The sequence below is a fragment of the Heloderma suspectum genome, chromosome 2, assembly GCF_057233095.1.
Source record: "Heloderma suspectum isolate Gila_16-S chromosome 2, 16-S_ref, whole genome shotgun sequence".
Lineage (NCBI taxonomy): Eukaryota > Metazoa > Chordata > Lepidosauria > Squamata > Helodermatidae > Heloderma > Heloderma suspectum.
The window spans coordinates 342,669,319-342,696,831 of record NC_139459.1 but is presented as its reverse complement, the minus strand read 5'-3'; the positions used below and the strand labels follow the sequence as shown (position 1 = coordinate 342,696,831).

Genomic DNA, 27,513 nt, shown 5'->3' with positions numbered 1-27,513 from the left:
GGTGGCCCTGCAAAACTGATGGGGGGGGGGCACCAAAGGCACTCCTCACCCAGGGCACTATCTATCCTAGGGCCAGGCCTGTGAGTAGACACGCATAATATTCGTCTCTTCCGTATCACACGCTCCTTTTCTCTAGGTTTAGAATTTGCTTTGGACTTTGCTTGTTCTTCCTCTGATTTGTGGTTACCTTTATTCCGGAACAAGAGCGGGGCCTGCGCATGCGTGGTGAGGCCCCTTGACCTATGCAAGGAGCAGTTGGAGCTTTACGGAGCTGTTAGAACCCAAGGGGTTTCCCTTATCAGGGAACTCTTTGCCACAGAGAGGAACATGGGGGGCAGGGGGAATTCTCAGTGAACGGCTCCCTGGGAAACATCCTGATATGACGTCAGAGGCCTGGAGCGCTGCGAAGGGGGCTGTGACGTCACGGGGCTAGCGGGGACCCCTAGAGGGGCGCCGTCTTCCCGGCGTGTGACGTCACTCGGCCTGTAGGCGGGCCTGGGAATGCTAGGGGAAGCCCCCTCCTTGCGCGGGACCAGCGAGGAAAGCCCTCTCGCAGACCTACGCGTTTGTGACGTCACGGGGGCGTGGGGATTCCGGGGGAAGCTCCTCCCCGAGCGGGGCGGCTCCTGCAGGCGGCGGGAGAAGCTCCGTTCCCCGCCATGGCTGCTCTGCCGCTCCTGCTGATGGTCCCGGCCTTGGGCAGTTTCCTGTTCACCTTCGGCACTGCCGTGGAGCTGATCCGCTTCGTCTCCCTCCGGGCTCTGTTCTTGCAGCTGCCAACGGGGGCTGGGCCCCCGCAGCACAGCGCCGGTGCGACTCGTTGCGGCGGGGCGCGGCGGGAGGGGGAACTGGCTGTTGGGAGAGCAGAGGAGTGCGGGGTGGGCTGCACTCCGAGAGTTTAGAAATATTATTTGACTCCTTTTTTTTTTTTTTTGAAAGCCTGCCCATCGTGGTGACTCCAGGCGGGTCGCAATAGACTGAAAGTGTATCTAAAACGGCCGCTTAAAATGAATGAAACAGACTGATAAAACTTCGATCCTAGATAGAGATAAGATGATACGTTTTCATATGTTGGAACACTGCGTGTGCTTGATGTTGCAATAGTCCGTATTTAAAAGTTTGCTTCTTGCCCTGGCCTTTTGCAAACAAGGGAAACTTGCAAGTAAAATATATATACAATGCCGACCCCTGTTGTCAAAAGATAGCGCAAGTCAGCGTATGGGGCAATCGGGTTCAGTGGAGCGGGGCAGTGATGCCAAAGGGGGGGTCAGTGGGTGGCACGTGCTCTTGCTGTGCCTGCCACAGGGCACTAGGTCGGGGTGGGCAACCTGTGGCTCTGCAGATGTTTTGGCCTACAACTTCTGTCAGCTCTAGCCACCATGGCCAATGGGAAGGGATGATAGCAATTGTAGGCCAAAACATCTGGAGGGCCACAAGTTGCCCCCCTATGCCATAGAGGGAAATCGTACCAGCTGTAGAAGTTTAGAACAAATGTCACCCAGATCCAGAAAGGAATGTTCACCAATGGCACCTGATCAGCAATTCGTGTTCCTGGCCGATCACTTTAGAAAGGGAGGGGGGTGGCCAAGGCCCTGACCTGTATGCACCCCAAAAGGGCCCTGCCAGCACATCCCACTGCTGCAGCTGGCCCCCTCCTTCCGCCTTTGGGGCAGGACGCCTGCTGCTGCTCCCTAATGTAGGCCATCCCGATCAGCCTGGGGAAGGCCGATCAGAATGTATTGGACTACAACTCCCAGGAGCCTGGTTGGGGTGATGGGAGTTGTAGTCCAACACATCCGGAGGGCATCAGGTTAGGGAAGGCTGATCTGGATTAATCTTTTGTTGCCCAAGTTCCTGGCTTTGACATGCTGGGAGTCGTAGGACTGATTGATTTCTGCTTGCAGTGGCAGAGGATTGTTCCCTTAGAGGTTGAGCTGTCAGTCAAGGAAGGCCCTGGTTTGAATCTCACCTCTTCCATGAACTCACTAGGTAGCCATAGGCAAGCCCCTCTTCCTCTCTCAGCCTCAGTCATCCCATCTGCACTATGGGAGATAACACTACTGACTTACCTTACAAGGCTGTTGTAAGGAATGCAACTAGATAATGTAAGTTGTACACTTTGGCGCTTTGCACACTTGAAAGCGCCATAAAAATGCAGGGTAGTAGTATTATTTTACAATAAAAAAGGTAGTGCTGAGCCTTTGGAGTCCCAAACACTGTTTAAAACCAAAGGCAAGGATGTTTGGTCTAAGATTTGATTTCCCGCTATGTTAGTATGTTAGTTACCAGGGATAGGCAGCTTGGTGCCTGCCATATGTTTTGGACTACATCTCCCATAAGCCCCAGCCAGCATGAACAATAGTCATGGATTATGGGAGCTGTAAGCCAAAGCATCTGGAGGGCATCAAGTTGTCTACTCCTGTGTAAACAATAGGATTTAGTCAAGTATTCTAGTAGTTCTTCCTGCTATATATGGCAAGGCCCCATAAATCTAGCATCTTCATAAGATTTAAGGTGACCCTGAGTAAAAGAGATGGAGCGGGAGGAGAACCGAATATCTTTAGGGTAGGGATGGGGCGGTGTGGCCCTTCAGATGTTGTTGGACCTCAGCTTCCATCAGCCCTAGCCAGCCTACCCAATGGCCAGGATGATGGGAGTTGTACTCCAACAACATCTGGAGGGCCACATGCTCCCCATCCCTGCTCTGGGGTTAGGTTCTGGGGTTCTATCTGAGATCTTCTGCCAGCCCAGGACTGTTAAATAGGATGCTCTAGGTGGGTCTCCACTTGATTGATCCTTATCTCTTTGCAGGTGCTGCCTCTAGTCCTCAATGGGGAGTTGCCCTGAGGGACCCCAAGATTCTGCACCCGCTAGGAGTGGACATGGGCTTGATAGTCCTCTTCATCCTGCAACACAGTCTGATGGCCACTGAGCAGGTCAAACGCTGGACCAGCAGCTGCTTTGGGGTCCTACAGAGATCTTTCTATGTCTTTTGCACAGCCCTGACCCTCCAGGTAGACATATCAGTTTGGGGTAGCAAGGTGGACAATTCTGAAGGGCTAGAGTTCTAGGAGAGGGAGGAGTCCCATAGATAAGATAGTAGGAGCTATGGTTGAATTCTTGCCCAAGCTAATTTCTAGATGCAGAAGAAATGATCGTGGTCCAATGATTACTATTTGCATTTGGTAAGCTGCACCTTGTTGGAAGCAGGAAAGTGAAATTGCCAAAGAAAACTCCTCAGTTCTGGCTTCAGTCTTTGCTCCTTGCTATGGTTCTGTTTTGAGCACAGGGCTCCCAAGCCACACTTGTGAGTTTAACTCAGGGTAGCCTTCATTATATGGCAAGGTAAAATGAAGTTTCTGTCTTTCTTTAGGGAAGTAGGCAAATATTTCCAAACCCAGTAATAATGAGGACTAGAACCATAACTTGGCTTTTTTACAAATGATTTGTGCGATTTAGCTAATGCCTCCAGATCTTGCACGACATGGAGTTTCATTCCCTGATGCGATTGCAGGTGGGAAGCTCCACACGCAGCCACACTAGGCAAGTGTGCAGAAGTGTGCTACTAATGCATCTTTTCCCTCCCATGTAGTTGCTGATGAGGTACTGGCAGCCAGTATGGGATGGTCCTGTGCTCTGGAATGCGAGCGCTGAGCCATGGGTCACTTGGGTCCCACTCATCTGCTTCATCCTCCACTTCATTGCCTGGCTGGTCATCTTTAGCATCATTCTCATCTTCGACTACGCAGAGCTGATGGGGGTCAAACAGGTACCGTGTCACTTCCCCCCCACCTCAAAGTGTTGGTGTATCAGCAATGCAAACCTGCATTTCTCTACTCCACTCTCATTCCCCAGGTTTATTACCACTGCCTGGGCATGGGGGACCCTTTGGCTGTGAAGTCCTCACGGGCCGTCCGCCTCTACTCCCACCTTCGCCACCCTGTCTATCTGGAGTTTCTCCTCATCCTCTGGGCCGTGCCTTGCCTCTCCCTTGACCGCCTGCTGCTCGCCCTACTCTTCACAGCCTATATTACCTGCGCCCACAGCCTCGACCAGCAGGATTACCTTTACCTCCGAGCACAGCTTGACAAGAAGTTCCAGGTCTTCTCCCGTGAAGAGGCAGCCTATGGTGACCTGCTGGCTCAAAATGGCCCCTCAGCCCACAAGGAGAACTAAGTGGGGGGTGGGGGTGGGGGTACGGTCCCAATTTTTGTGGGGTTCTGGCATATGGGGCCTAGCTGAACAATGCAATGTGTCTTATCTCCTTTTGCTTTTATGCACTCAGGTTTTAGTGGCCTACAAGAGTTCTGGCTTCCAGCATGCCCACCTGGTTATAATTCACTCAAACATCTATACAGAGTTCTAGCTTGTATTAGGTTAGAATCTTGTATAGGGGAGGCCTGGGTTTGGTCCCAAGTGCTTCAGAGGAAATGGATTATAGAGCAGGCTTTCCCAACCTGGTGCCCTCCAGATGTCTTGGATTACAACTCCCATTATTGTCATGTTGCGAGTTGTAATCCAAGACATCTAGATGGCACCAGGTTAGGAAGGCTGTTTAAGAGGGTTAAAAGCAGGGGTGGGCAACTTGTGGCTTTCCAGATGTTTTGGCCTACAATTCCCATCATCCCTCACCATTGGCTTTGCTGGCTAGGGTTGATGGGAGCTATAGGCTAAAACGTCGGGAAGGCCACAAGTTGGCCACCCCTTGTTAAAAGGATGCATTGGGTCCACAAAAGAAGAACAGTGAGAAATTCTTGATGGAATCCAAGTGGGGTTGTGATTTTTTTCTGGCCGGCTATTTTGCACGTTTGACAGCTGCGTGGTAGGAGGGTAGTTCAACAGACAAAGTGTTCTTTTTTGGGACAGCTTCATCTGTTGGAACTCTGCCATTGTTAAAAGCATAACAACGCTGCCAGTTTAAAAAAAAAAAAAAGTTGCAGACTTCTCAATTCTGTAGTGTTATGCTTTGACCAGAGAGAGAGTAGCATAGTTAATGTTTTAAAAAAAAAAATCTGTGGCACCTTTCTATTTATTTTTAAATTTTTATTGAGCTTTTACTGTGGAGATCATGCCAAAATGATTTTTGAAGCGTATAATTTTAATTTCAACTAACAAGCAACCATTTTAAAGCCATAGCAGCCTGGGCCGGGCCACTTGAGGAATGGGCTGCAAGACTGAGATTTTTCTTTTTATAACTATAGTTTTTCTAGGACAGGGGCGCCAAGTCATTTTGCTTGGGAAAGGTGCAGAATACTTGCTTGTTCTTCCATCAAGCCACTTAATCCTTAGCTGTTCCAAAGGAGTCTTAATTGGGAGGCGGAGTCCTGCTTGGTTCACAGAAGACAACACCTTGAAAAAGGTTGCTGTCAAACTGGCAGCCAGGCAGTGGATCAACTGCCCCTCAAACCCTAGTATCAGACCTCCATAGGGTAATTTTTAACTCTTCAGAATAATGGGGAGCAGCCATGCTGATTTATATAAGCTTTGAATCAAGTTCATTTTAAAAACAAACTTTTTTCGGGGTGGGGGAAGGTTGTTGTTGGTGGTTCCACTATTAAATAGCCTCTGTTTGGATACAGATACATTCTTGGCTTCAGCTGGGAGCCAGGAATCCTAGGCCTGATTCTCCTAGATTGGGAGCATAGCTGTTGACATTGCTCATCCTGGAGATGGCATCTGTTTCCTTAAGATAAGGATGAGGGAATTGTGTGGCCCCCCAGATGTTGTTAGACTCCAACTCCCATGATCCCTGGCCATTGTCCATGCGGGCTGGGGCTGCTTCTGGGAGTTGTAGTCCAGAACAGAATGTTGGCTTCTTGTCCTGGAATTCTTAAGCAGGTATTGACTTCTGGGCATATTACCCCAATTTAAGAGGGTGTAGGAAGAAGTTGGGAGTCCATCACTTCTAGATTTTATAACTGGGTGTAGGGGTAGGGTAATTGGGTCCAGATCCTAAAGGGTGTCCTGCGCCTTCATAGATTGCTTAGAAGGGAAATTTAGCCATATATAACTTCTCCCATCACTGCAGTACGCTTAGATAAAAGTGGTGTCTGGTATAATTCTCCCATTTCTTAGAAGTACAGGACCATCCTCTCAAGATCTGGATCTGAAAGCTCTAGTGTGTTGGGACTCCTAGAATTATGGTTCCTGCTGGGCTCCACCTGGCAATGGAAGATGATTTTAGCCTTAACTTATAACCCAATGCCTTGAATATCAACCAGCATTTCTCTTTAAATGCTAGTATACCTTCATTGCAGTTTTTTTTTTAAAGAAATATGTACCCTGATACCAATGAATCTCTTTATTAAAAAAAAACCTCTTGGATTTCTGTGTTATGTGAGAAAATAATGGTTTGTAAACTTTTTTTTTAAAGAACAAATGCTTTTCTTCTCCGTTTGCCTCTGTTGTATATTGAAAGTTGGTTTTAAATCAGGGATGGGGGACCTGTAGCCTTCCAGCTGCTGCTCAACTCCAACTCCCATTATCCCCAGCCAGCATGGCCCATGGACAGGGAGCTGTAGTCCAACATCTGATGCGTGTCGGATTCCTCACCCTTCTTTTAAAGATATGGGTTTTGTTCCCATCTTAAAACAGGAGTGCCATCTGGCCCTGCCCTGGGGGCGATGTCTCATCCCTGGTGCCCCTACCAAATTTTGCCGAAGATGTGGCCAAAGGCTTACCTACCATCTCATTCATAAAGAACATTCCTAAGAAATGTCTACATTTCTTGGTTACATTTTGTATGTCATGCCCCAGCAGTTTCTGACCCCAGTGTGTTCCATAACCATCAAGGCCCTTGCAGCCAAATGGCAATAGCTTTGTGATGCCATGACTACTTGTTGCAGCGCTGGGATGGGGGGAGTCAGCTCGGGCACTATACTGCACTCCCTTCCCCTACTTTCCCTCTGGAAGAGCCTTCCCCACCCTGGTAACCTCCAGCTGTGTTGAACTGCAACTCCCAAAATTCCCAGCCAGCATAGCCATTCCTGGATGGGAATTCTGGGAGTTGCAGTCCAACACATCCTGAAAGCACCATGTTCGGGAAGGCTGCTTGAAAGAAAGGGGTGGCCCCTGAGAACTACAAAGGTGAGCCACCCTGTCTTAAAAGGTCTGGGAAACCTATGGAGCAAGAGTCCAGAAGACAGAATGTGTATGTCCTTGCATGGAGAGGAGCAGGTTCTATGAGAGGAGGCCTGTTGGACACACAACATTGCCCTTTACAGGTAACACATTTGCACAGAATGAACTGCAGGGGGGTGATGCTGCCTAACACCAGAACATTTGAACAGAAGTAAAACGTGTACTTACATCTGTCCTTGACCGTGCAGAAGTTGCAATGAATGGGTTGGATCCAGGTCTAAGCTGGATCAACTACACTGACGAAAGTGGACTTTCCCACCCTCCCCTTCCCACGGCAGTCCCTCCAGCCCCCTGAAAAAGCCACATAGGGTCAGGAGACGTTGCTGAATGGGGTGAGTTGTGTTGTGTGGGGAGGAAGGGGATCTCCAAAAACCAGGTGTAGAGCCCTTCCTCTTGCAAAAGGCAGATCCTGGGTTCAACCCAATGTGCGTGGCAGGGTTAGCAGCGGATGACATTGTCAGGCTCCTGTCGAAGCCCACTCCAACTGGAGCTCACTGCTGACATCCAGATGCCACCCCTGGCCTTCTTGCATGATGCTGTTACTGCTTATAATTATAAGACTTGATGCTCTCATAGGCCCCTTCCAACCCTACTATTCTATGATTCTACCCTAATCCTTAGTCCAACACAGCTGGAGGGCACCAAGTTGGGGAAGGCTCTTCAGTGGCATTGGCTGTATACAATATCTTACTCCTGCCCGTTAGTTCTAAATGAAACATTTTTTTTCATTTCCTGCTTCATCAGCAGATGCGCTTTGGGGCAATTTGAAATCTTTCCAGCATGCTATTTCAGTACCCTACTTAAATGACATTTTTCATTCTGGTACTGAAAGAATACAAGCAGGATGTGAACACCATCCTGACAAAAATATACTAGACATATCAATGGACGAAAGGGGTATCAATGGCTACTAGTCAAAATAGCTATATATTCCCTCCAGTAGCAGAAGCAGTACACCTCTCAATGCCAGCTGCTGTGGAACACAAAGAGGGTGCTATTGTGCTCTTGTCCTGGTTGGCCACTGTAGGAACTGAATGCTGGACTAGATAGGCCTTTGGTCTGATCCGGCACAAGTCTGCTTATGTTCTCAGAAGGTAAATCTCCACAATGTGGGCACTACCGAGAAGACCCTGTCAGACTGCCAATGGTAGTGGGATGTGGAACAAGGTGGCTGCAGGGAAGGAGATGGGGTTGCCAAAAACACAGTGGGCAGGCAGTCCGCCAAAATCCTCCAGTCCCATGCTGTTTCCATTCAAGATTAGGTTGCAAGAGATATAAGGCAGGAAATGAAAGATGGCTGTGGCCTTTTTATTGAGGTTGGCAATATTCAATGATGTAGTTAGGCCCTGTACTGGGGTCCCATTGTTTGTGTTTTAAGATTTTATAACATGCCATCGTAGACTGAAGGGAGGTTATGGCATGATGGTCACCACAGATAAATAGATGGAAGGAGAGCCTACCAGTAGATATTAGCCATGATCATCATGGCCAGAGGCAGGACAAGTGAGACCTGCAAGAAAATGTTGCAGGGTGGCGTGCTCTAGTTCATGGTTCCAGAGAGCCAGCCATGCCCTTTTCCAGGCTACACCATTCCATTCTCTCCACCCCACCCCTTTGCTGATAGTCAGCATTCCATACTCACTGCGTATGCTCATCCCCTCTAGACTTTTGTACTTCTGCAAGCCTTGCCATTTCTCTTAGCTCAGTGAGAACCCTTGACGTAAGTGTGGATGGTGCAGTTTTGGCTACATAAGAATCCACACTTGGAGAATGAGTTCTCTATTAGTATATAGCGTGTGTGAGGGAGGAGATTTCTGGGGGTCAGGGGCCCACATTGCCCCTCAAGACCCCACTGGGGGCTGCAACCCTGCCCCCCACCAAATGTGCCTCCAAAAACGCAGGAGTGTGATTTTGCTTGAAAACAAGATGCACTCTCCCTGCATGCCTTATTTTAAAGTAAACCTGAATATTTTTTTTGCTGCTGCCACAACTTCAGCAGCAAAGGCATCTGCAAAAAAGGTCAGGGGGAGGCATGTGGCCTGTGGGCCACATATCGCCCACCCTGGGATACAAGATATGTGAGATGCTATGGTTAAAGCACAGGGGATGATTAACAACACCGTGTGCTGCTTGTGACTTTCCCAGGAGAGCCTGGCTGAACAGAGATGAGCCAATCCTGTGTCCTTATCCCAGGGGTATGGAACCTCTTTCTACCTGAGGGTCGAATTCCATTTCAGAAAAGCTCTTAGGGTCTGCTTTCCAAGGGCGGGCGGGGCCGAAGGTAAAAGGGGCGGGGCCAAAAGACAAAAATACCAACGTATTTTAGCTACAAGCTCTTGCTGCAGGTAACAAAGCCTTAGGAAAGGCATGTCAACTTTTTAGAATGGGGAAAACTTGCACAAAAGTTGGGAAACCACCATATGATCAAGTGGTCGGGGGAAAGGGGGTGGGGCTATCTGGAGAACCCTGGAGGACCAGCTTGGGAACCTGAGCCTGAGGTTCTGCACTCCTGCTGTAGTTCATGCCCAACACCCTCCCGACAGCCATGGAGGCAGGCCAGGAAATAAACATCACCTTTATTGATGTACAGCGACTCTGGGAATGCACCTGGGGGATGGGATGGGATGGGATAGGGGGCAGGGCCACCCCCTCAGTCTGTCCAGCAAGGGGAGCTGCTAACATTCATCTTCCCCAAGCAAAGCAAACAGGTTCCGGCCCACGAGCTTTCCCTTCCTGGAAGGAACAGACTGGCTGGGCCCACTCTTAGGGGCAGGGCGCGGCTCCTCGTCCTCCTCGCCTTCTTCATCAGCATCCCGGTCTTTCTCTTCATCTTCCTCCTCTCCTGAGCTGGAGATTTCATCGTCGTCATCATCCTCCTCCTCCTCTTCTTCTTCCTCGCTGGAGCTGTGCTTGCCGACATGGCGGTGAGCCTCTTGCAAAGCGGCGGTCTCGGCCGTCTCAGGGTGATGCTCCCACATGGCTGCAGGGAAGGAGAGGTGGTTGTCAAAATCACCACGCTGCCAAGGGGCTACAGCTCATCAAGCCACTAGATTTGCACTAGAGATGTGAAAGCCCAGGGGAAAACAGAAATAATACTCTTTCCCCCTGTGACCCCTGGGCCTTTCTTGGTCCTTGGGAAGAGCAGGAGGAAAGCCCACAGATTTTGGTTTTTCCCCCTAGGCCTTCACATCTCTAGCTTGCACCTGGCTTCTGTTGGAGGATTTCAAGATTCTATTTAAAAAACTGACTCCCAAAGTCTGCCCACCTCTGATATAGCCCACCCTCCTGCACAAAAGGGGAGGGTCAGAGCTGGGCTACATTACAAAGTAGACCTTTGAGGGTAGAAGCGGGCTTCTATAGGTGGGGGATCCACATACACCATTTTATCAGTATAGGACCAGTCTTAAATAAGACTGCTTTATTTAAGAAGGCCTTTAAGCCTGTAAATGGATCTGCTGGGTTGGGTGCTGTTTATAATATTATTTTCTGCAGTTGTTAAGTTTTTATGTTTTATGTTAACCACACTGCATGGTTAACAAGCCACCCTGGCTGCGTTCAGACAACACCATAACCCCCGGTTCAAAACAACCCACACTCAACCATTGAGTGTGGATTAGCACGTTGTGTGAACAGACCCAATAATTTTTTCTGTATGTTATGTTTTATTGTATATTTTTATTGTTTTAATCAATTTAAATTGTTTTAATTGTGTCTGTTAGCCACCTTGAATGCCATTTTTTTGGTAGAAAGATGGAGTAAAAATTAATAAATTAATTAAAGCCACAAAGGTTGTGCTGACAAGTTAAGAGGATAAGAGCCAGTGGAACTGGAGGCTTTACTGTCATTTTATTTATTTATTTATTTATTTATTTATTATTAAATTTATTAATTGCCCATCTGGCTGGTCACCCAGCCACTCTGGGCGATGTACAAGCATATAATAAAACAGTTTAAACCAATAAAATTCTATAGTAAAAACATTTTCTAAAATACCCTAACCCACCCCAAATGCCTGCCTGAACAACCACATTTTTAATGCATGATGGAAGCTCATTAAAGAGGGGGCATGGTGGAGTTCCCTAGGGAGGGAGTTCCACAGAGTGGGGGTATAATGATATTTTATTTATATCATTATACGGTTTCCCCCTTGCCTTTCCGCTCTGAACAGAGCATTCAGAATAGATGATGTTGAATTAAAAGGAACACATGACAATTTTTTAAAAACTGCTCAAAAACAAAAAAGTACCAATCATTAAAAGGAACACATGACAATTTTTTAAAAACTGCTCAAAAACAAAAAAGTACCAATCAATCAATCAATCAATCAATCAATCAATCAATCAATCAGAGTGAACGGAAAAGGAAGAAGGAAAGAAAACTAATGGGAGACCAAAGGCAAGCCAAAACAAAGAGGTTCTAAATGGATCCACATTTGGGGGTCAGCCCTCCCCTAGCCTGGTGCCCTCCAGAGGCCATGGTGGCTGGAGATGGTGGGAGGTAGTCCAGCCTATCTGGAAGGCACTAGGTGTTGAGGAAGGCTGAAATAGGCCCTCTCTTGTATTCCCATCAGTTGCACCTGAAACAGGAGCGGGACAGGCAAGAGGATTGAGACGTCTCTCTTTTTCACAAGCACAAACTGTTCTCCTCCACCCTTTGGAATGCTGGGTAAGCTCCCACAATGCCCTGCTTTCTGAGTACCTTTCTCTGCAGTGTAGCCTGGAGGCCGCATGCAGACACAAAGACGCCCGTCCACCGCTAGGCGGAGGAGGCTGTTGGCTGCTCGGTAGACATCATTGCGGGAGCCCTTGGCTGTCTTGTAGCCTCGTTTCTCAGCCCAGGCTATAAAAGAGGGGGAAGACGGTGTCAGAGTTAGAGCCACATTGGCCACTTGCACCCCTGTGCTAAGCTTCCTCCGCCAAGCTGTAGTGCTGCCCCCTCAAAGCACCGCCAGCCAGTTTTACCTTCACAAATATCCCAGGCGCACCACGGGGGCTCGGGCGCACCATGTTCAGCATCTGGATGCCGCAGCTTGAGCAAGGCCTGGACTGGAATTCGGCCAGCCAGGAACCCTACAGAGGTGTAGGGCTCCTGGATCTGGGAAATCGGGTAGATACCTGCCAGAATCTAGAAAATGAGAGCAGGGATGGATGTGTTGGTTGCCGAGCCCTGCAAATCCCATCTACTACCCCGTGGTCGGCAGAGTAAGAAGCCAGAGCAAAGGGGAAAAATAATAATATCCCTCTTCCCAAAGAGACCCTGGGAGTCCCAGCTCAAAAGTTCCACCTCCTCCAGCACATTCCTTCCCCTTCCAGTTTTGAGCGAAACCGAGGAGGTCTTTGTCCCTTTCCAACCTCAGTTCTGTCCCTGAATTGAAGAAAGAAAGAAGAAGAACCATGGAGACTTTTTCTCCCCCACCCTCCCAAATCTCTTATACTTCTTAGCATAGTACAGAATGCAGGGATCCTGGTTTGTAGTCCTCTCACCAAGTCTCACATCTCCCTGAACAGGGAACAGCACCCAGGAGCCCCATCTTACACAGCAGTGAACCATTCCTTTCCTTTGCAGCGCTGCCTAGTGGGCAGAGTGCTGGTTTTTAGCAAGGGGAACCCCCACCCCACCCCCTGAAACCCCTTCCTTGGCATAAAGCTCCCAGGGCGCCATTGGATTAGTCTTTGTAAAGTCATAAAGGCACACAGGAACATAGGAAGCTGCCTTATACTGACAGGGTTCACACAATACACTAACCCATCATGGGTTATTGTGTTGTCTGAACACAGCGAGTTTTCTGCAGGGTGGCTTGTTAGCCATGCAGTGTGGTTTATTTTTCTTGAACAAGCCACCTTGAGAACCCATGGCTTGTTGTTGGGTTGTTCAGGGTGGTTAACAAGCCACACTACATGGTTAATGGGCAACTCTGCAGAAAAAGCAGAGTTCAGACAACACGATAACCCACCCTGCGGAAAACGCACTGCATTCAGACAACACGATAACCCATGGTTCAACAACAACCCACAGTGTGGGGGTTAGTGGGTTGTGTGAACCCAGCTGTCAGACCATGGGTCCATCTAGCTCAGTACTGGTGACACTGACTGGCAGCAATGGCTCTCCAGGGTTTCAGGCAGGATTCTTTTCCTAACCCTGTCTGGAGATATGGAGGACTGAACCTGGGACCTTTGGCATGCAAAGCAGGCGCTCTACCCACTGAGCTATGGCCTCATCCCTTGGCTTCACACCAAGTCTTCCTGGACTGCTGGTGGCTCTCAGCAAGACTTCTAGCTGCTTAAGATTTTTAAACTGTCAGGAACTGAACTTTCATCAGTGCAAACCTGTATATAGCGTCTCTCCAGCTGGTTCACTTATACATGTGTATTAGTTGACTACAGAGACATCAGTGACTTTACGGTGCGAATGAGCAACTGCATTTCTAACACCATTTCATTCATTCACTTTCTGACGTTTTTATCCCAGACTTCCTCTAGGGAGCTCAGAGCAGCGTACAAGTTGCCCCTCCTTCTTTTATCCTCACAACAATCCTGTGAGGTAGGTTAGGCTGACCTATTTTAAGCAGTCCACATCACCCAGTTAGCTTCATGGCTGAGAAGAGATCTGATCCCTGATCTGATACTCTAAAACCCATCCTTCCTGAACCTGGTGACCACCAGATGTTTTAGTTTACAACTCTCATCATCCCCAGCCAGTCTGGGTCATGCTAGCTGGGGGATGATGCAAGTTGTGGTCCCACACATATGGAGGGCACCAGATTCAGGCCAGCTGCTCTAACCCCTAAATCACACTGACTCCCAGACCAGAGGCCACATTTTCAAACTGTCAGCCACCACAACCACAGTATTTTTCAGAGGAGCCAGTTATTCAACACCGAGGAACTAAAGACACGTAAATATCCAATGAGATGCGAATGCATGGGTGAAACAGCCTGAAGTAGATGCAGTGATGGTTGTGTGAGAAGAATTCTCACTGTGCTGAGTTTTGTACGCTGATGGCACCGTCAGTGGGGAGGGGCCAGAGCTCCGTGGCAGAGCACGTGTCTCTGATGCAAAAGGTCCCAGGTTCAATTCCTGGCATCTCCGGGTAGGGCTGGGAATTGGAAAGACTCCCATCTAAAACCCTGGAGAGCTGTTGCTGCCAGTCAGTGGGCCAAATTCAGCCCTCCTGGCATTCCAATCTGGCCCTCTGGTGTTCCTCAAATGGCCAAGCCCCCTTTCCCCTGACTGCCAATCATTTGGTGGGTTTCCAGCTTTTGCATGTTTTCGCCCCCATTCTCCTAAGGCCTAGTCTGGCAGTGAGAGCTTTAGGCTATAATATGCTGGTTTCTGGTATTTTGGCCTCACCCTTTTTGCCCGGCTCACTGCTCCAACATGGCCCCTGTCCTACACATGCATAGGATGGGGTCCCAATCCTGTAAATGCATACCGGATTGCAGCCTGGAAGCACTGCAGGAGTTCCCAGTTACACCCAACAAGACCTACAACTTCCACTCTCACCTCTGAAGAGAAACCAGGAATCTGGTCTCTCAACATCATTCAACCTGATTCCCCCTTTCAAAAAGTCCCAGTTCCCCACTCCCAGAAGGATTCCTCGCAGAACACCCATGTCCCCCTGCAACATACGTCTTTGCTGACGCCCCCATCCCCGCTCTAGCAACCCAAACATCTTTTCCCCCACCATGATTTACCTGCTGTTTCCTGTCAACAAGGGAGGGGAAGATGAGCCCAGGGCAGTCGCACAGCTTGACTGTGGGCGTCAGGAAGTAGGTCTGGAAATACTTGGTATGACCTGGAGTACGGGACACACTCACCACCTTGCGGCCCACCAACCCGTTTATGAGTGAGGACTTGCCCACGTTGGGGAAGCCTGCAGGAGGAAGAGCAGAGGGGTGTGCGGTGTGTGACAGGGATGATGGGATTTGCAGTTCAACAGTCTGGAAGGCACCAGGTTGGGGAAGGTTGGCTTAGAGCGCAATCCTGTACATGCTTACCTGGGAGTAAGTCTCCTTCCTCTGGCCCACCCCCTTTCCCCCAACCACCAATCGTTTTGTGGTTTCCTGGTTTTTGTGCAGCTTTTCCCTCATTCTAAAAGGTTAAAATACCTCTCCTAAAGCTTAATTATTTTAAGCTAAAATATGTCAGTAATTTGGTGATTTGGGCCCCAGTTCCTTTTGCCTTTGGTCCTGCCCACCGCTGGAATGTGGCCATGAAGATCTTCCCCAAAATATAATTCGGCCCTCAGGCTGAAAGAGGTTCAACATCCCTGCTGTAATGACTGTGTATCTAGTACCTCTAACCAGTGGATGGTGCTATGCTACTTCCCAGCTGCTTAATTATTATTAACTATATTTTGATCCCATGCTTTCCTTCAAGGAACTCGGGGTGGCGTATGCAGTTTCCCACTCCTATTTTATCTTCAGAACAACCCTGTGAGGTAGGTTAGGCCGAGAGAGAATGACTGGTCCACTTTTAACTAGCGAGCTTCATGGCTGAGTGAGAATTTGAAACCAGGACTCTCCAGTATTAGCCCAAACTCTAACCGCTATATCACACTGCACTCCTACCTGGGAGTAAGCCCCACTGAGTTCAGGGTGGCTTACCTCTGAGTAGACATGTATAGGATTGCACTGTTAGTTAGCAACATGTGACCATTTTGTTGTTCTTTGCCAAGTAGGGAGGGTTGGAAAATGCGGCCACATTCTTGCATAGGTGCTTCTGGAGTGAGCTGGTCACCCTTTAAAGAAGCGCATGTCTCAAAGCGAGTATTACAGACACCCACCTCCCTCCAGTACAGTTCCTTGCTGGGTGGCTCTGCCCGCCAGCAGAGGGGGCACTCACCTACACAGCCTACTGTCAGGATCCCATCCCTGTAGAGTTCCTGGGAAAATCCGCCAGCCTCCATAGCCACGTCCGTTTGGTGCTCGACTAGCACCGCTGCGCTCTCGTCATCGTCTGAGTCCTCCTCCGAGTCCTCAGGCGGCAGGCGTGCGCTGGTTGCGTCCCGCTCAATTTTCTCCTTCCAGCTGCTCAGGTCCACTGGAGAAAGAGAGAGTGACGCCAACCACAAAGGAAAAATGAAGCCAACAACAACAAAGGCAGCCCACAATAGTCAGGCTCCAGAACCTAAGGTTGCCATCTTTACTCGGGAGTCTATGTCCAGGTGAAATAAGTAGGGCATTTGTTTGATTAAAGAGGAAGGATATCAGGACTATTCTACCCTGGGAGCGCAGAGCAGCCAGAAAATATGGCTGAGTACATACAGCAGGGGGTGTTGGACCTCTTTCGGCTCAAGGGCCAAATGCCATGCTGGAGAAGTGCTCGGAGGCCATGTCCCAGTGTTGGGCGGGGCTGAAGCAAAGGGGGCGGGGACAAAATCCCAGCAGATTTTAACTTAAAGCTCTTACTTCCAATAACTGAGCCTTAGGAAAGGCAGTTCAGCCTTTTAAAATGGGGGAAAGACTCATGCAAGCACGGGGAAACCAACCTGCCTGGTTACTGAGGTCATCCTCCTGGGGGTTCCACATGAACCTATGGGCCGATTGGAGTCCACCAGGAGAAGAGCCTTCAGTGTGGCGGCCCCCTTTCTTTGGAACTCCCTGCCCCTGGAGGTCAGGCAGGCGCCAACTCTGTGCTGTTTCCGGCACCTCCTGAAAACAACACTGTTCCAGGAGGCATTCCTTCATTGACCAGCAACGGTTTCTATTGGCAGTCTGTTTTTAAAAATAGCATAATTTTAATCAGGTGTTTTAATCTTTTTATCCTTTTGCAGTTTTATCTCTTGGGTTCACTGTTCCAAAATCGGTTCTAGATATGGAGTGGTATACAAATATTGTAAAGAAATAAACAATCAGTGGTCAAGGGAAAGGACATAGGGAAGGGGACATGGCCTTCAGGGGACATGGCCTTCAGGGGACATGGCCTTCAGGGGACATGGCCTTCAGGGGACATGGCCTTCTAAATCTAGTCCAGATTTAGCCCCCATGCAGGCCATATTTGGCCCCCAAGGAGGAGGTTCAACACCTCTGGCATTTATTTACTTTTATTTATTTATTGTTTTTCTATACCGCCTTTCTGGGACCCACCAAGGCGGTTTTTACAAAACAGCGTGCTTCTCCCTCAACTTCTGCTGTTCATTTCCCATTCACCTAAGCTAAGGAGGTTTCAAGTTAAGAGAACGTGGCTGATAAGCATCCTTGAGCACTGGCAGCTTTTCTTGTTCAAAAAACACAGACAAACAAAGGCGCTGATCTCCAGAAGCATTTCAGCCCTGGCTTAAAACAAACCCTGCAGGTGCCACCAAAGGCACCGAGCAATTCCAAGCAGCCTCACCATGTCCAGCCGTGATGCTCTCGCAGGCGCTCAGCAGCTGATCCGGCCCCATGGCTGTGCTCCATCCCTTTCGGCGCTTCCGCCGCTTCTTAAACACTGACAGGAGAGAAAATCCAGAAGGTCAAGACTGGGAGCCAGGACTCCTGGATTCTATCCCAGGGATAGGCAAAACATGGGGCCCTAGTGGGGAAGAAAGGGGTGTGTGAGCCAGGACCCCTGTGCCTCAACAGCAGCAGGAGCAAATGGAGTTAGAAAACATAGGAACATAGAGGCCAGTACGGTGTAATGGTCAGAGCACTGGAATGGGACTTGGGAGATCTGGGTTCTAGTCCCCACTCGGCCATGAAGCTTACTGAGTGACTCTGGGCTGGACACGACTCGTATCCTAATCTACCTCACAAGGTTGTTGTGAGGACAAAATGGAGAGGAGGAAGACCATGTAAGCTGCCTTGACTTCTTACAATGGGAAAAAAGTGGGGTATAAATTAATAAATAATAATAATAATAATAATATATTTTTTAAAAAAATTAAAAGCTCTCAGAGGCTAGATTCCAGTGGTGGGTGGGGCCAAAGGCAAAAGGTAGGTGGGGCCAAAGGCAAAAGGGGGGCAGGGCCAAAGGCAAAAGGTGGGCAGGGCCAAAGGCAAAAGGGGGGCAGGGCCCCCCCAAAAAAATATTAGCCTATTTTAGCTTGAAGCTCTCACTTCAGTAACTAAGCCTTTGGAGAGGCATTTCACCCTCTTAGAACAGGGAAGGAACTGCACAAAGGCTGGGAAACTGAAAAATAAGTGGTTGTAGGAAAGGGGGTGGGGGCAGGGCAGGAGGCACGTCCTTTTGGGGAAGCCTAGAGCACTGGATGGGGGCCCTGGACCGGAGGTTCTGCACCCTTGCTTTAGGATTGCTATTTAGGATATCAAGAGCTACCTTAGACCCTTGGCCCATCTATCTCGTACTGTCTACCTTGATTGGCAGCAATTTCCCGAGATCTCAGACAGAGATCTTTCCCAGCAGCCCAGGTTCCTTTAACTCAGGGGTGGACAACATATGGCCCGAGGCTGCCAGCGTCCCCTCCCCTGGCCTTTTTACTGGTTCTGCTACTGCTGTGCCACAAAAATTCAGTGACTGGGGGGGGGGGGGGGGCGCAGTGGCAAAAAAGCCATGATTTCACTGTTAAGGTGGATGAAGAACATGAGCCTTGTTTTAAACCAAAATCATGTTCCCCGCGCACCTTATTTAACAGCAAAACTTCCTCAGTTCTGGGGAGGGTGCCACTCTGACTGGGTTCTGGTGGGTGGGGCAGGGAAATTAGTCCCCAGACAAGTGGAAGTTGCCCACTGCTTCTTAACTAGAAATGCAAGGAAGTGAACCTCCAGCCTTCTACACAAGAAGCACATTGCTCTGTTTCTGCCTTCTGGGGCCTGTTCTTATCTCAGGGCTTGTTTAGAGAATTGAGATTCAATGATTATTAGCCTGTTATCCTGGGTTGTATCCATGGTTAGTCCCACAGGTCCCATTCACTTCAAAGAGTCTACCCTACGTGGGATTAATGTTGGATGCAACCTCTTGCTTGCAAGAAGGAAGGATTCCAGGCCCTTTTGCTGACTGTCTCAAGCCGTCGACAGGCCACTACGTGTCACTGTGGAATGGTGGACTCAACCCAGCCCTGCATCACTGGAGCTAACAAGCCTGCTACTGTTTATATGTTGATTTACTGCCTCCTAACAGAGGCAAAAGAAGCTATCCTCTGATTTTGCCAGACGTTCGGCTGGGGCAGCACGGCTGCAGGTGCCACCAGCAGTTAAGAATCTTCTCAATGCACTTTGGCCTCTAATCCCTCACTTGTACACAATAAACAAAATTACTCAGATTTAGAGTTCTGCTAACAGGCTCAGGCCCTCAGGGACTACAACTCCCAGTCTTCCCCAACCTGGTGTTCTCCAGGTGTGTTGGACTACAACTCCCAGCAACCCCCAGCCAGCCCTGCTGGGAGTTGTAGTCGAATACACCAGGAGGGCGTGTGTCATGCAGAAGGCTGTGTTATGATGTAGGCCTGGACACCTCTTCCTCAATCCTCACCCAGAGCAGTGCTGTGGCGACACTGCCCCCTGGTGGTTACAAGGCATTATCAAGCTTCGAAAAATACCTGCGCTGGGATCTTGATCTTGTTGTGGGTAGGAGGTGAAGCAGATCACGTGGACCTCAGGGAACCGACTCTTGAAGTAGTGCTTCCAGGCCACCACCAGGGCTGGCGGTGCCAGGTCAATCTTGTTCAGAACCAGGATGAGACTTCTCTGCATCTGCTTGGTCACAAAGTCATAGAGGGCTGGGGAAAAGTTGATGACCTGGGCAGGAAAGGGACAGGACATCCAAGTTCTGTGAACAATCCGAAGCAGTGAGGACTAGGGACGTGGGATTCCTTGCCTCGATCCTCTCTACACGAAGACGAGATTAGAGCAGGGTGGCAAGCGAGGATGGGCCTACAGCAGCACAGCCCACATATCTGGTCATCTCTGGAGCCTTTTCAACTTCACACAGAGCATATGTTTGCCACTCGCACCCAGTGTGTCACGTAGCAGAGACCAAAACATTATATGCAGTTCGCTAAATATTGGGAGAATGGCTGTGCCCGTTTGTCAGGGCCAGTCACAGCTCCCTGGAGTATGTTTGCTATTTGTTTACAGACACCCAGCCAGACTGGGAGACTTACAGTGATCAAGCAGCAAACCCATCTGCTATTTAAAAATTCCACTTTCTGTGGCTGGTTAACTCGGTGTGTTTGCTGCGGCTGCTAATTTATTTATTTATTGTCACATTTATATCCTGCCTTTTTCCCTCTTGCAAGGACCTCAAGGTGGCTCACATGGTCTTCCTCCTCCTCTCCATTTCATCCTCACAACAACAAAGTAGGCTGGCTGAGAGTCAGTGACTGGCCCCAAGTCACCCAGTAACTGGCCATCGTGATTCCCAGTCAAACACTCTGATCACTACACCATACTGCATCACTCCGAAATGGAGCATGTAGGTGGCGACAGCTTCCCCTTTTCTTTAGTTTCACACACAGGCAACTTGTGTCCCTCCGAATGCCGTTAGACTACAACTCCCATTATCCCTGACCACTGGCCATGCTGGCTGAGGCTGATGGGGAGCTGAAGTCCAACAACATCTGGAGGGGGACACGCTGCCCACCCCTGCTTCAGTGGCAGTTTTAATAATGTGTTGTAATGCCGTGTTCTGTCACTTGGTGTCACTATAATGCTGTTTGTGGTCTTATGGTAAATTATAAATAGGGATGTTGTGGGTGCCTGACTGGGCCCGGGAGTTTGTCGGACCCCCCTCAGACCACACCCACCGAGCCCCTGTCCTCACTTGCACCCGCTCACGCCCTCCTGGGCTCACCGTGACCCTGTCCGGTGAGCACCTGCCATTTTGCCGCCTGTTTTTCTGCATAAAAAAGGGAGTTTAAACAATGTGCATATTTAAATATGCACAGCGTAATGCCCCCAATATTGCCTATATTAAGCTTTCCCAGCCCCCAAACTGTGCATATTTAAATATGCTCATTTTTAAACTCCCTTTTTTACACAGAAAAAAAGGCGGCAAAACGGCGGGCACTCACCAGACAGGGTCGTGGTGAGTGTGGGCAACTCGCCAAGCTCACGGGGGCTTGAGCACGGGTCCAGGGGGCAGCGAGCAGGGGCAGTGCTTCAGTGGGAGCCCAGAGAACCTGAGTCGGGGTGTGTTCGCACATCCCTAATTATTAAGGCTTCTATGTTCAATCACCCAAAATCCAGAGACTAGTTACAGGAGGATGGATCAAACCTCTCTAGTTCTTTAAGGCCAGGCTGAACAAATGACAACTAGCAATCCCAGGGAGAAAGCTAGAGAAAAGCAACCATATATAAAAGGATCTTCAATAAAAGAGCATTCAACACCATCATAGGAGGCATGGCCTCCAGTCTCTTCAGTGTGTGGTTCCTGGGTTCTAACCCTTGCTCTCAGAAGGGTGGAAACTTACTGTGGAGGATCCTCTAACTCTTCACAAGTGGCTTTTAGAAAAACTGTTACCCCAGGACCACCGTAAGGAGAAGTTTCTTTGGCTGCAGGTATGACTGAAGAGCATACTGTTGTGCAGTTCATTCAAGAGTTCTATGCAAAGAGGACTGAGTTCAGTGAAATAATTGGAAAGCTCTCCCAGAATTCTTCTCTGCTCAGGAGGATGCACACAGGCCTCCCTGCTCAGTGAGTTAAAGCACATTAAAGGATTTGTTAAGCCACGCCAACCGTTTGTGCGAACTCAGCCCAGCAAAAACTAGGCTAGGCATCAAGAGCACGCCTAAGCGTCCTTACCGGGTGCCGGATGTCGGTAATGAGCAACACAATGTCTGACATCTCTAGTACACGCCACAGTTGTCTCCATGTCTGCAAGAGAAAAAAGGCCTGTGTAAGATTTGCTTCCTGCCCACTGCACAGAGACTGCCAGGCACTAGGCCTAATCAGATTTAGTATCTCTTAACTTGGGTTCTCTCTGTTCTTTTAGGTACACAGAGATCAACTTGGATTCAGGCTAGTATCCCATCAATTCCAACTCCCAACACGTTTGGGATCTCTTTGGAGAAAGAGCTACAAACAAGGTCATACTTACCCTGCACTAAAAAAAACCCAACCCACCAGAACCTAGCCCCCCGCCCCCGAAATGTCTAATAGGAAATAGCAAAATAGTAGCATGTAGATTGCCATCTGTGAAAACTGCATGCGTGTGTTTCATTGGGGGTAGATATATTGGGAAGCTGCAGTCAATCATGTATTTCCATTCCTTGTCTACCCAGCGAAATAAATATATGTGCAATTGCCACAGAGTTTTCACACTATTTTCTAAACAAGAGTGGTTCCTGTGCAGGAGCTCCTGGAAGAGTGGGCCAAAATAGGTCCCCGCCTCTCCTGCAAGAGTTCAGGACCTCTCGCGATGTCCAGACCATTCCCATGAGAGTTTGGGACCTCTCGCAATATTTTGCCCAACTCTCCCAGAAGACCTATGGCCAAGGCAGAAGGTGGGAGCAGTTGGCCAGTGGGCTGGCAAACAGGGAGGGAGGAGGAGCTGCTGGATGGCCTGGGCGGGTGCAAGCCAGCCAAGCAGGGAGGGAGGGAGGCGGTGGCAGCAAGCCCTTTGGGGGGGGGGGGGGAGTGGCGCAATGTGCTGCTTTCCCCATTCTGTACCACCTAATGCACCCGCATCAGGCCGCCTCATTATAGGGCTGGACCTGAGCATAGGAATTGCATAATGCAGCCTTTCCCAACTGGGTGTCCTCCAGATGCGTTGGACTACAACTCCCATCATCTGCAGCCAACATGGTCACTGTAGTCCAACACATCTGGAGGGTGCCAGGTTGGGGGAAGGCTGGCATTATGCGTGAAGTAAATTTCACTGGAAACAGAACTGAACTAGCTTTAAGAGTTTGTAAAAAAAAAAATACCCTCCCCAAAACATTGAAACAACTGTATATAAGCTTGTGGAGGGTTTAGGGCCCACAGAGGGAGCCCAAGCCTGTGCGGGCCAGGCGCAGACTCTCCGCAGGCTAGATCAGGCTCATGGGCCAGAGGTTCCCCACCCCTGGTTTATATGAACTTGCCTTCTTCTTTGCCACCCCCATGCTTGCCCCCCAATATTTGAAACCATGAAACATAAAAGCAAAGTTAGCAATGCAAAGCAGCCACTTTCATGTCACCTTGTGTCACTCGCATACGTTACTCCAGATTTGTGAAGGTGGGCCAGAATGTGGATTGTTTTTAGAGAAAGCCATACAGCTCCCATACAGCCAACTACACAGAAAGAAGTCCAAGGTTTCCCTCAATACTTTTAAGGGCTCACCTCCAGATTGTGTTCAAAGTAACTTAGCTGGCTTGGCTGGAATGTACTGTAAATATTTTCTAGATATTCACGGAAACACTTTTCCTCTCGGGCCAACAGCTGCTCCTTGGTCATCTGGTAACTCCAGGGTGGACGTTTAGGAAAATCTAGTACTGATAGCAAGAGAAAAGTAAGGACAGTTGGGTACTATAGCCAACATCTTGGAGGAAGTACAAGTCTTAAGGCAACAGTAATATCCTGCAACAAGGAGTTCCCCTGATTACTCCCACTCCCACTGATACTCCCGCTCTTCCAGGTACCATTCAAGAAGCAGAGGGATACAAAGCGTGTCAGGAAGCCTATGCAGAGGCTTAAAGACAAGAATGGGAGACAAAACTAAGTTCAGCAAAGGACTGCTGAACCAACTGGCATAGGCCACACAGCAAGATGGGAGGCTACTGAAGAGGAGAATGTTACAATAGTCTAGAAAAGAGGTGGCTGGAGCACTGAAAGGGGTTTGAATCTTGCATGCAATCACAGCAATCGTATAGATCACTGTACTGTTTAGAAATAAATGGATAAAGGGAGCTTTCATACCCAAAGCCCAAAGTCCTTCTTGCAAGGCCCATTTTCAGACCACCTAAAGCTCCTGAGCATAAAGAGGCAAAACGGTATCGCTGCCTCCAGAGGCCAGGAGGAGTAAGGGGAAAGGGATGGGAGGAACTGGAGACAGAGGGAGGAGCTCTCCCATCAACTGAGATGCCTTTCCCAGATCCCCTTCACTCACCTGAGCCAGTCTTGTAAACATCTTCTATGTCCACCTCCACCTCAGCTTCTGGCACTGGCTCCAAGATCTTCTCCCGGGCAATTTTTTTCCTCCGCTCCACCTCCTCTTTGCTCTCCCGCTCAAAGTGCAGCCGGTACCTGCTGGGCAGAAGAAAATGGTAACAGGGGAGATCAGGGACGGGCTCTTAGGGAGGAACCATCCGTGGCTGAAACTCCTAGTCCAGCTTCCCACTTCAGTCCTAGGACTGAGCAAGGCCTGCTTAGTTTCAGGACCATGGTGGATTGAGTGGTCACTGTGACACAGTGCTAAGTGTGCATTTGTATGCACACTATTTGAAGGGAGGTATTTGAAGGGAGGTCCAGATTATCTGCCACATTAATGGTTTGGGTTAAGGAATGGGATCCAGATGCTCTCTCCCTTCTCTAGGACAGGGGCAGGCACAATCAGGATCTCCTGATTGTTTGAATTTCAACTCCCAGCATTCCTACACATTGGCTATGTTGGCAGGGGCTTCTGGGACCTGAAGTTCAAAACATCTGGAGACCTACCTTCTGCCCATTCCTGCTCCAGGAGGCAAGAGTGATCATCTACATGCAGCAACGCAGAAAGAGGATAAGGCTCAATCCTGCTATTATTTATCTAGCTAAAGTAATTTATATCCCATTCTTCCTCCCTCAGGAGATCAGAGCTGAACACATAAAAACAATAAGGCAATATAAACAAGCAACAGCAAACCACAAAACTGAAAGATGCAAAATATCTAGGAGGGCTGAAGAGCCTGATTAAACAGAAGAGTTTTAACTGCTGTCCTCAACGCATGTAGAGGAGGAGCCACATAGATCTTCTGCAGGAGGGTGTTCCAGAGGTGAGGGGCAGTCACGAAAAAGGCCCTCATGCACATTATGAATACCTGGAGGGACAGCAAGAAGGACCTATGTGGATGATCTCAGTTCTTGAGCAGGATTATATGAAGAAGGTGGTACGTCAGATAACCCAAACCAAGCTGTTCAGGGGTTTTATAAGATCATGACCAGCATTCTGAATTGCACTTGGAAACGAATAGGCAGTCAATGCACTTGGTACTCCCCCCGCCACCCAAAATGCCTGGAACACAACAGTAAACCAGTCTTCAGAAACATGTAGGAAGAAAGCCAGACTATAAAGCACATGGTCTTCGATGCCTATACACTAATGCCCAGAGTATGGGACACAAACAGAACGAACATGAACACTTAATGCAGGAGGGAAATTATGACACGATAGGTGTAACTGAGACTTGGTGGGATGACTCTCATGACTGGAATACAGCAATTGAAGGATATAACTTGTTCAAAAAGAACAGGAGGAACAGAAAGGGAGGTGGGGTTGCACTATATGTTAAAAATACATCTCTCTGCACAGAAATACAGGAAGATGAGCTTGGTAGCCCCATCGACAGCATCTGGGTTAAAATAAATGGAGCAAAGAATAAAAGGAACATGGTGGTCGGAGTCTACTACCAGCCACCCAATCAAGGAGAAGTTGAGGATGAAACTTTTGAAAAGCAAATAGCCAAGGTTTCAAGGAAGCATGATGTAGTAGTAATAGGGGACTTCAATTTCCCTGATATTTGTTTGGAGACAAATTCTGCAAAACATGGCACCTCCAAGGGATTCCTGACTTGTGTTGCTGATAATTTCCTCCTACAGAAAGTGGAGGAAGGAACTAGAGGATCGGCTATCCTTGACTTGATCCTAACCAACAGAGATGACTTAGTGGATAAAGTAGCAGTTACGGGAACTCTGGGGGAAAGCGACCATGTTATACTTGAGTTCTTGGTTCTAAAGGAAGCAAAAGCCGAGTATAGCCAAACGCGTACTCTGGATTTTAGGAAAGCCAATTTTCATAAACTCAGAACAATGATCAGTAAGGTCCCATGGCAAGCGGCTCTAATGAGAAAAGGAGTCCAAGATGGGTGGGAGTTTTTAAAAAAGGAAATTCTAAAGGCACAATTACGAACAATTCCAACAAGGATAAAAAGGTGGAAGACAACAGAAGAAGCCCATGTGGCTTCACAAAAAGCTTATTGAATAAGGATGGCAAAATGATAACAGATGACAAGGAAAAGGCAGAGGTGCTCAATTCCTACTTTGGCTCAGGCTTCTCGCAAAAGAGGGCCTATAACCCCCCTGGCAAAGGCGAAGTACAGGCTGAAGGGGCAGGATTGCAGCTTGAGATCAATAGGCATATGGTCAAGGAACACCTAATTACTCTGAATGAGGTCAAATCTCCAGGGCCAGATGAACTGCACCCTAGAGTAATAAAGGAACTGGCAGAAGAATTCTCACAACCACTGTCTATTATCTTTGAGAAATCATGGAGGACGGGTGAAGTGCCAGATGACTGGAGGGGGGCTAATGTTGTCCCTATCTTCAAAAAGGGTAAAAAGGAGGAACCTGGGGACTACAGACCAGTCTGACATCAATCCCTGGAAAAATTCTGGAGCAGATGATAAAGCCATCCGTCTGTAAGCACCTTGAAAACAATGCACTGATGACAAGAAGCCAACATGGATTTGTCAAGAACAAATCCTGCCAGACGAATCTGATCTCATTTTTTGACCAGGTAACCTCCTTTGTGGACTGTGGGAATGCTGCAGACATAATATACATGGACTTCAGCAAAACTTTCGACAAAGTGCCCCATGATATCCTGATGAGCAAACTAGCTCAAAGTGGGCTAGATGAAACAACTCCCAGGTGGATCCACAGTTGCCTACAGAATCGGACTCAAAGAGTGCTTATCAATGGGACCTTCTCAAACTGGGGAGAGGTAATGAGTGGGGTACCGCAGGGCTCAGTCTTGGGCCCAGTGCTCTTCAACATTTTTATTAATGACTTGGAGGAGGAGGTGCAGGGAATGCTGATCAAATCTGAAGATGACACAAAATTGGGCAGGATTGCTAATACCTTGGGAAACAAAATTCAAAGTGATCTTGATAGGCTGGAGTGCTGGGCAGAAAACAACAGAATGACATTCAATAGGGATAAATGCCAAGTTCTGCACCTAGGACAATGAAACCAAATGCACAGTTACAAGATGGGGAATACTTGGCTCAAAAATACTACAAGCGAGAAGGATCTTGGAATTGTTGTAGATCACAAGCTGAATATGAGCCAACACTGTGGTGTGGTTGCAAAAAAGGCCAATGCCATTTTGGGCTGCATTAATAGAAGCAGAGCTTCCAAATCCCAGGAAGTACTAGTTCCCCTCTACTCAGCACTGGTTAGGCCTCATCTGGAGTACTGTGTCCAGTTCTGGGCACCACACTTTAAGAAGGATGCAGACAAGCTAGAGAGGGCCCTATGAAGAGAGACTGAAAGAACTGGGCATGTTTAGCCTTGAGAAGAGAAGACTGAGTGGAGATA

At 48.6% G+C, this 27,513-nt stretch overlaps 2 protein-coding genes across 5 annotated transcripts in view; one reads left to right on the top strand and one right to left on the bottom strand.

The window, feature by feature from the left end:
* The first annotated feature begins 628 nt into the window (after nt 1-628).
* On the top strand, nt 629-6,392 carry NRM (nurim). 3 transcript variants are annotated; one of them, XR_014788615.1, is made up of 5 exons: nt 629-810; nt 2,812-3,014; nt 3,593-3,769; nt 3,856-4,330; nt 4,542-6,323. XR_014788615.1 is itself a non-coding variant. In XM_084840847.1 (4 exons), exons 1-4 carry the CDS (start codon nt 660-662, stop codon nt 4,174-4,176), a joined length of 774 nt encoding a protein of 257 aa, XP_084696973.1. In that variant the 5' UTR covers nt 629-659; the 3' UTR covers nt 4,177-6,392. The 3 variants fall into 3 exon arrangements, 2 of the variants coding, with proteins under 2 accessions (XP_084696973.1, XP_084696972.1); XM_084840847.1 differs by having other exon boundaries at nt 2,812-2,936; nt 3,856-6,392; XM_084840846.1 differs by having other exon boundaries at nt 3,856-6,392.
* A 3,308-nt stretch (nt 6,393-9,700) lies between these two features.
* The window catches only part of GNL1 (G protein nucleolar 1), a 30,924-nt gene continuing 13,111 nt past the window's right edge, over nt 9,701-27,513 (bottom strand). The window contains exons 3-12 of one of the 2 annotated variants that reach the window (XM_084840844.1): nt 24,107-24,246; nt 23,341-23,492; nt 21,822-21,893; nt 19,618-19,816; nt 17,475-17,570; nt 15,984-16,181; nt 14,834-15,012; nt 12,102-12,264; nt 11,839-11,979; nt 9,701-10,120 (exon numbers count right to left, since the gene is read on the bottom strand). In XM_084840844.1, the coding sequence (XP_084696970.1) occupies nt 9,816-10,120; nt 11,839-11,979; nt 12,102-12,264; nt 14,834-15,012; nt 15,984-16,181; nt 17,475-17,570; nt 19,618-19,816; nt 21,822-21,893; nt 23,341-23,492; nt 24,107-24,246 (1,645 nt within the window). In that variant the 3' untranslated portion in view covers nt 9,701-9,815. The remainder of the gene's footprint in view (nt 10,121-11,838; nt 11,980-12,101; nt 12,265-14,833; nt 15,013-15,983; nt 16,182-17,474; nt 17,571-19,617; nt 19,817-21,821; nt 21,894-23,340; nt 23,493-24,106; nt 24,247-27,513) is intronic. The other variant, XM_084840845.1, reaches the window with a different exon arrangement.

Bases quoted from the DNA above. Each gene is read 5' to 3' on its own strand.
- NRM (XM_084840846.1), top strand. From the start codon at position 660: ATGGCTGCTCTGCCGCTCCTGCTGATGGTCCCGGCCTTGGGCAGTTTC. The intron at 811-2,811 runs GTGCGACTCGTT...ATCTCTTTGCAG, and splicing joins GCCCCCGCAGCACAGCGCCG to GTGCTGCCTCTAGTCCTCAA. The intron at 3,015-3,592 runs GTAGACATATCA...CCTCCCATGTAG, and splicing joins GCACAGCCCTGACCCTCCAG to TTGCTGATGAGGTACTGGCA.